At 32.4% G+C, this 8,433-nt stretch overlaps 1 protein-coding gene across 2 annotated transcripts in view; it reads right to left on the bottom strand.

Moving 5' to 3' along the window:
• The window catches only part of phldb2a (pleckstrin homology-like domain, family B, member 2a), a 30,122-nt gene extending 22,608 nt beyond the window's left edge, over nt 1-7,514 (bottom strand). For both annotated transcript variants that reach the window (XM_028466562.1, XM_028466561.1), the window contains exons 1-2: nt 7,363-7,514; nt 1,575-1,693 (exon numbers count right to left, since the gene is read on the bottom strand). In XM_028466562.1, coding sequence (XP_028322363.1) covers nt 1,575-1,632 — 58 coding nt within the window. In that variant the 5' untranslated portion in view covers nt 1,633-1,693; nt 7,363-7,514. The remainder of the gene's footprint in view (nt 1-1,574; nt 1,694-7,362) is intronic.
• Nucleotides 7,515-8,433: the final 919 nt, after the last annotated feature.

The following is an 8,433-nucleotide window of genomic DNA, read 5'->3' on the forward strand; positions in this document are numbered from 1 at the left end:
TACACTACCCATGAAAGTAAATCAATTACAGTAGCGTCAGTATTTTTGTTACTTTCGCCTCTGCATTAGCATAAATAAGCTGTCATTAGGTGTTGTTTGCTAAATTATGACACCTTTGGAGCTATGTTGGTACCCCTTGGGTTAGTAAGGTTAGGGTTGGGGGTTAGAGGAATGAACGACCCTTAATGACAGCCTTCATAACACCTTATTCATGCTAATGACAGGTGCCATGTTCTAATAATGACAGCGTAATGTCAGCCTTTATGTATAAAACTTTAATAAAAGTGACATCTAAAACATGTATGTAATAATCCTTAATAGAATCTCAGCTCTGTGATGAGCAGAAGAAGGAAAAACCAGTGTGTTCACTCACACGTTTTAAACCCAACACAAACACTGGCTCATCCTGTGCTCGGGTTTCTTCTAAAAATGGAAAAATGATGTTGGACCGAGACGAATCAGAGCATATCACAGACTAGACTGAGAGAAAAATCCAGCATCGCGATCAAAGTCAGCTGTGTAGGAATAAAGATTTGGACTCGGATGCCTGAGAATGTAAACTATCAGAGCGTTTGTTTGGTTTAATCAAACTGTAAAACTGCAGTTTTAGTGAACAGGGTTGTTCCTTTTAAAACCTTGTTGAAACAGAAGGTAAAGACAGTTTAGGCCTCAAAGATCATTGAATCAAAGATTATTAGCTTGATAAAAGATGGAAAAGGTTTAAAATCACAGATAGAAAAAAAAATAACGGGACTCTACTTCCCCAAATGCAATGCGATAAACTTTCAAGCTACAAAAGAAAAAAAAAAAAAAAAAACAATATATATATATATATATATATATATATATATATATATATATATATATATATATTTATATAATGAATGTAAAAAATAAATGAATAAAAAAATAATAAAATGAAAGTAAAAAAATTAAAATAAAATTAAATATAAGAATGAAAAAATAAATAATAAAATAAATATAAATACAAAAATATATAAAATAAATTAAAATTAAGTAATAAAAAATTTAACAGAAAATAAATTAAAATTAAGTAATAAAAAATTTAACACAGAAAATAAATTTTAAAAAAATAAAAAATTAGAGCAGCAATTTCAACCTTTCACATCTTTGTTCAAGTATTTTCGATTTATTGATTTTTGAGGCCTACATTATGTTTTTATCTAACCAAAATTTGCATCTTGAGCAGTTTCACTCCTTATTTTTGGAATTATTAGCATTTTGGATCTATGTTGATGGAGTGTAAACATTGAAATATATATATTTAAAAAAAAACACTCCAAAGTGTGAGTAGGAGTCAGAAGAACTTGATCACAGATGATGGTGGAAAAGCATCACCACAAAAGCCACAAAAATCCATCCAACATGATTGGAGTTTGTCTTAATTGCTTATGTTTCCTAAACTAGGCAGGAAACCATTTGTCGTCTAAACTGTAAGCACAGTTATGCTAATAACAGCAGGAGAATAAAACAAAGTGATGATGTCATCGTCACATCCCACAGGTACAGCTCTGTTGAGTCAGAAAATGAAAAGATGCTGGCGATTTTCTTACCTGAGCTGTATCCCAGTGTGGCCACAGCACTCCTGCTCTGAGGTAGCATGCTCTTCATCACGCCAACGTCCTTCCTCTGATTTCATCAAAAGATTCAGGATCGAGCTGCACGATGTTTACTGCGAGAGACAAGAAAGTGATCACAGCATTTAAATACCAGCATGTGAGGAAAAGTAAGAAAGTGGTGAGCTGAGTAAATCAACACAATTCTATTTTGCTTATTTGGAATTGGGACAATGCATAGTATATGAAACATAACAGTACGCAAATACTCCAGATTTAGCGTTGCAGCTGATTTCAACCTATATAATTCCAGCAAGTTATTTTTGTCTTCTTTTTTAGTAATATGTTAAGGTTTTATTCATTCAGACAAAAGTTTTCAGAAAATTTACTTAGATCTCCTGATGTTTCCACTGCCAACTGCCAGTCTTCTTCAGATGCATCTGCTGATCGCTTTGATGTGTCCTTGACTTCCGCATAATAATTCCAGAAAGTTTGTTTTGTCTTCTTTTTGAATAATATGATACAGTTTAATTCATTCAGGCAACAGTTTTCCAGGGAATTTACTTTGATCTCTTGACAGGTTTCCACTGTCAACTACCAGTCTTCTGCAGAAGCGTCTGCTGATCGCTTTGATGTGTTCTTGAATTCTGTGCAATAATTCCTGCAAGATTCTTTTGGTTTTAATTTTCAACAATATGTTAAGGTTTCATTTATCCAGACGACAGTTTTTCAGGAAATTTACTTTGATCACCTGACATGTTTCCACTGTCAACTGCCAGTCTTCTTCAGATGCGTCTGCTGATTGTTTTGATGCATCCCTGCGTGATAATTCCAGCAAATTATTTTTAAATTACTTTATATTTTATGCTGCATGTTAATGGCAAAGACAAAAATAACTCGCTGGAATAATTACGTAAAAATCAAGGAAACATCAAAGCGATGAGCAGACGCCTCTGAAGAAGACTGGCAAATGACAGTTGAAACATGCCAGGAGATCAAACTAAATTCCAAAAACAGTTGTCTGAATAAATGAAACCATAACATATTACTTCCATCCTTAAACCCCCAATCAGCAAAAAAAAACAAGTCAACACAAACTTATGGACAGTGAAATGAAAGCAATTAATAATATATATATACAAAAAAAGCAGCATAAAGCATGAATAGCGTGCAGCATTTAATGTAAATATGTATTAGCAGCGTAAATATAAAGTACATTAGAAAGCAGCGGCAATAGTGTTTGTCAATTACTAAAGGAATTGACAAAAATGTTCCTAAAAACTAGTTTTAAGTTACTGGGAATTTAAAGTTATTGGGAATTTAGTTTATTGAATCTAGTCTAAAAGCAAAAATATTTTTGCTAAATAAATTAGGATGAAAATGAAAAATGTTGCTTTTTAAAAAAAAAAAAAAAAAAAAAAAAAAAAAAAGAGGGACAATTTTACTGCCTGGAACATTAAGTGAAAGACAATCTCCCATTTATTGAATTAGGGCTCTTTGTAACTCAAACTGTCTGCGATGCTACAATGCTGTTTCTATGTTGTATTACATAACGTCTCATATTAGTATCAACAAAGGCATTGTTCAGGATTGACATGGTTAAAAAATAAATGCTCGGAATGTTGTTTATGATCTGATTCAATATTAATCACAAGCCAAACTTATCATGCAAAAAAATGTGTGATTATTTAAGGGCAGAAAGAAAACTTTCCAAAGTATTAAAACAGATCCAGAGGAGAGTTTTAATGAGTTGCCCAGTGATATCAATAAAAGTCTGGAAAGAAGCAGAACTCTGTGTCTGAGCCTATGAAAACCTAATGAGTATTCAGGACCCAAAGAGTCAGAAGTTAGAGTCAATAATTCAGCAGCTTCTCGTGCAGCATAGGCATCCGACGGTGCGGGGGCCACATGCGGCCCTCGGTTTAATTTTGTGCGGTCCCCAAAACAAATCCCCCAAATATTGTAACTGAAGAAGTTGGAAGGAAAATGAAACAAAATAATCCACAAAATGCACAAGAGGACAACAAAAGTACAACACTAAATGACACAAAATTTGATTTAACATAAAATGACACAAAACAACCACAAAAACACAACACTAATGCAAAATGACTAAAGACACACAAAATATTAAAAAAAAGAAAAAAAAAATCACAAAACAATTAAAATTCAGAAAATGACTTTAAAAAGCCACACAAATCAACAATAAAAAATCCTAAAATTACTCAAATTGTCTCCAAAAACACACAAAATGATTAAAAAGACCAAACCTTTTGCTTTTTTCCTATTTTAAAGCTCATATTGGTCATTATTCTAAACGCCGACATGAATGTTGATATTATTGGTCTAATTCTGTGCGGCCCTTAAAGTAAACGCACAAAATGAGTCCAAAAATACAAAACAGAAAAATATACAAAATAATAAACAAAACAAAAAATGTATACTAAATAACATACTAAAGAATAAAAATATACAAAAGGACCCCAAAAACACACAGAATCACTTTGTTCTTTCCTGTGTAAAAGCTCAGATGATCAATATTCTAAATGCGGACTTGAATATTGATAATATCGGTCTAATTTCATGCAGCCCCTAAAGTAAACGCACAACAATTAGTCCGAAAACACAAAATGAGAGAAATACATGTATAGCATCCAAAAACGCACAATATGACTGCCAAAAAACACAAAAAACAAAATCATATACAAAGTGAGAACAAATATAAACAAAACGACCCCAAAAGTAGACAGAAACCCGTTGTTGTTTCCTGTATTAATGTTTAGATTGGTCAATATTCCGAATGATGACATGAACGTTGATCATGTGACGATTGAATTGGACAATGTGGCCCCTTCTGTGATAAAACGTGCCCATCTCTGCTTTAGCAGAAGAACTCTCAATCTGACATTTACCCACATCACGTATAGAAAAACTCAAACGGAAAGATTTAGCATCAGCACAAGGACAGGATCACATTATGTGATTGTTATTGGTTCCAGGGATGTGGGAGGCGGACCATATTGTTCCCTCAATCCACATTCTACAAACATCACAAAACCACACACACACACAGCACACAGACCAAGGTTTGCTAACCCTGCTGTCTGGAGAGAAGGCCTACAGGAAACAGGGTATCCGCTTACACACTCACAGAATCAATCAGCAGGAGTTCAACTCCAAACCAGCTTTTTCAACACATGAGTGAGGCCGCAGGACAACAGGGTGACTCTAATCAGTCAAAAACCCTTTCATTTTTCCTGTGTTAGTGCTCAGATTGGTCAATAATCTAAAAGCAGACATGGATGTTGATAATCTCTGCCTAATATTGTGTGGCCACTGAGGTAAACGCACAAAATGAGAAAAAAAAAAAAAAAAAAAACTAAATACCAGAAACATGCATGTATAGCAACCAAAATTATTCCAAGAGTACACAATATGACAACAAAAAATACACAGAAATAACAGAAAAAAAACAACATTAAGAATAAACAAAATAATATACAGAACGACAACAAAAAATACACAATATGACCCCTAAAACACACAAAAAAACTTTGTTCTTTCCCATGTAAATGATCAGATTGGTCATGATTCCCAACGCTGATATGAATGCTGATAATATTGGTCTTATTTTGTGCGGCCCCTAAAGTAATTGCACAAAATGAGTAAAAAAAAACACAAATTGACAAAAAAATACACATAGAGCAAATATACACAAAAGATCAACCAAATGTACTTAAAAAATACGCAAAATACGACAAAAATACACATTTACCAGAAAAATATACAAAATGATAATAGACAAAAGAAAATATGAAACGACAACAAAAATGCACAAAATGACCCCAAAAACACAAAAACAGTCTTGTCTGTGTTAATGCTCAGATTGGTCATGACTCCCAACACCAACATGAATGTTGATAATATCAGTCTAATTTTGCCCCAAAAGCAAACGCACAAAATGAGAAAAAAAAAAAAAAAAAAAAAAAAAACACAATATGACAGAAAAATACATATCTAGCAACCAAAATTATTCCGAAAACACAGAAAATTAGTCCAAAAAAACACACCAAATGAATACAAAAATACACAAAAGATTTACAAAACATCAAAAATACACAAAATGACCCCAGAAACACACACTTTATTCTTTCCTGTGTTAATGCTCAGAGTGGTCGTGATTCCCAACGCTGACACAAAATAACAGAAAAATACATGTATGGCAACCAAAATTACTCCAAAAACTCACAAAATGAGTCCAACAACACAAAAATGAATACAAAAATACATAAAACAGAAAAGATATACAAAACAATATAAAAAAAAACCAGAGCAGAAATCACCATCATCACTCCAGGAGATGTATAAACAGCTTGAGGAATGACCTTTTGACCTCTGATAAGACGGTCCTTCATCTAATGTGTGGCAAACACTGAGAAGATAAACAATCTCACATTTCACACGTCTCATAGTGTCACTCACGCACTGTATGTGTGTGTGTGTGTTGCACTTCATGCCTCGGAGGTGCAATTATTGAGTTTAGACTGGGGAACAGATGGGAAATATCAGAGGAAGACAGACAGCCTCAGTATATACATCAACTCTTACTCTAGTTAAAAAATTTTTTTTTGTTAGAATTCAACAAACCTGAAACATATCAAAGCATTAGAATCTTTTTGTGATTGAGTAAAAACTTTGATTTTTAGATGTGGAAAAAGCTGCTAAATGTGAATATTTTGGTTTTAAGATCATTATTGGACCTAAAAGCAGATACCTAAAGAGTACAGATATATCCTACTCAAGTAGAAGTACTGTTACTTGATGGAAATTAAGTACAGTAAGTCAGACACAAAATACTCAAGTACAAGTAAAACGTTGCTTAATTAAATAGTACTCAAAGTAAAAATTACTAGTTACTTTCACCCCCAAGTTTATTTTTTGTAACAAATCTTGCCAGTAAATCTCATTTTTCCTTTCATACAAATTCACCTTTATTTGTTTTAACACAACATTAGTATAAATGTTAAAAGGAAGAGAAAAAATCTTGCACAATTGGAACTTAATTTATTTTCCACAAAGGAAATAAAGGTTTGTCAAAATGTACCATTATCATTAAAATAAAATACCAATATATTCAATTTAAAAAAAAAAAGAAAAAAGAAACCTTAGTATAACTAAGTATAGCTACATTTATTAAGTCTAAAACTTAGAAAAACACCAGCATTCAATGCTGTTTTGGCACTGTATGCATTATGTTTAATCTGACCGGTCGATTATGATGTTGTTGGGTTTTTTCATAAGCGCATTGAGAGGACTTTGTTGTTATTTGCGCTATATAAATAAAGTTGAATTGAATTTAATCTTGTGGGGACCGTTGATCATTTCAAAATAAAAATAATAATGATTCAGTGTAAAAATGTAACAAATTACATCTTTAAAATTCAGAAATATACTCAAAAAAGTACAAGTAATCATAAAAACAACTCAATTACAGTAACGTGAGTACTTGTAATCCGTTACTTTCACCTCTGCTTAAACATATGAGTAAGTTTATGTTGATTTTAGCAGATTTCTACATAATTATTGCATCGTTTCATACAGAATGAAGTACTTTTAGGTTTTTTTCATCTATTTCTTAAATATCTTAGTCCTGCCTTTAATATGACTGCAGTGGTATAACACACACACACACACACACACACACAGTGTATAGCCTACTTTTCTAGAAAACTTGTACTTCTTTCAAATCAAAGCTGCTTTTCAACGATCTGATAACCATTCTGACCTTTTGCTCTTCGTCCTCGTTACTTTGCATGAAGTTTCTTCTTGGCTGAGGCTGGTTTCTGCTGCAGATGTATGTCCTCCTCCCTCTGTATGAAAGTCCTCTCATGACAAAGGATCAGCCTACTGCATGCATTGGAGACCCTCTCCCTTCCCAGGCCCAGCCCCTCTGCTCAGACTCCCCTCATCAGGGGAGGGAAGAGGGAGTTGTGAAGGGTTGCTGCCCCTCTCTGGTTAGCCAACACATTCAAATCAGCTTCTCCTGCCAAAACACTTTATACTGAACATAAACAAAAGTTTATTTACTTTGCATACACAGCTATTGATTTCACATGATCAATAAAATCCAAATTAATTTTTAGACATTCCTAATAATACATTTTATTTAAAAGTGCCTTTCAGCCAAACCAAGCACACTTGACAATAAAAACAGAATAATAAAAAACAGTGCAATACAATATAAAACAGAATATAACAAAAAGAAAAAAAAGAACAATGTAGGAGGAAATATGAAACATTGAATTACAAAGAATATGATTGGTAGATACAATATTTTTCCTCATGAAGTATAATAACTAAACATAATAAAAACAGCAACACATAAATCAATTTAAAAAGCAACTTTGCAATATTTTTTTTTTCCTCTTCAAAGGTGGACATGAGTATTTAAATTAAAAATAAACGAATTAATATGATAAAACATACATTAAGAAAAAAACTAAATCCACACAGGCAGCCAAGTTGAGAGGGAAAAACCTAAATATTGCGGACAGGAATACTACTGTATGGGTTCTAACCCCTTATTAGACAGTTAAGATAAGCATATGATATCATTAACAATACATTCCCTGCACTAAACATATACATATATATGCTAAATTTTACTCATGACATTTAGATTTAACATTTAGATTAAACATTTATAATTTAGACTCAACATTTATATTTAAATGTAGCATTTAGATTGAATATTTAATGTTTTAATTTAACATTGACATTTTTTATGACAGGGGAAAAAAAAAAAAAAAAAAATCACAAATTATTAAATTAAAAAAATTGCTGTAAATCAGGTCAA

The sequence above is a fragment of the Gouania willdenowi genome, chromosome 14 (assembly GCF_900634775.1).
Source record: "Gouania willdenowi chromosome 14, fGouWil2.1, whole genome shotgun sequence".
Lineage (NCBI taxonomy): Eukaryota > Metazoa > Chordata > Actinopteri > Blenniiformes > Gobiesocidae > Gouania > Gouania willdenowi.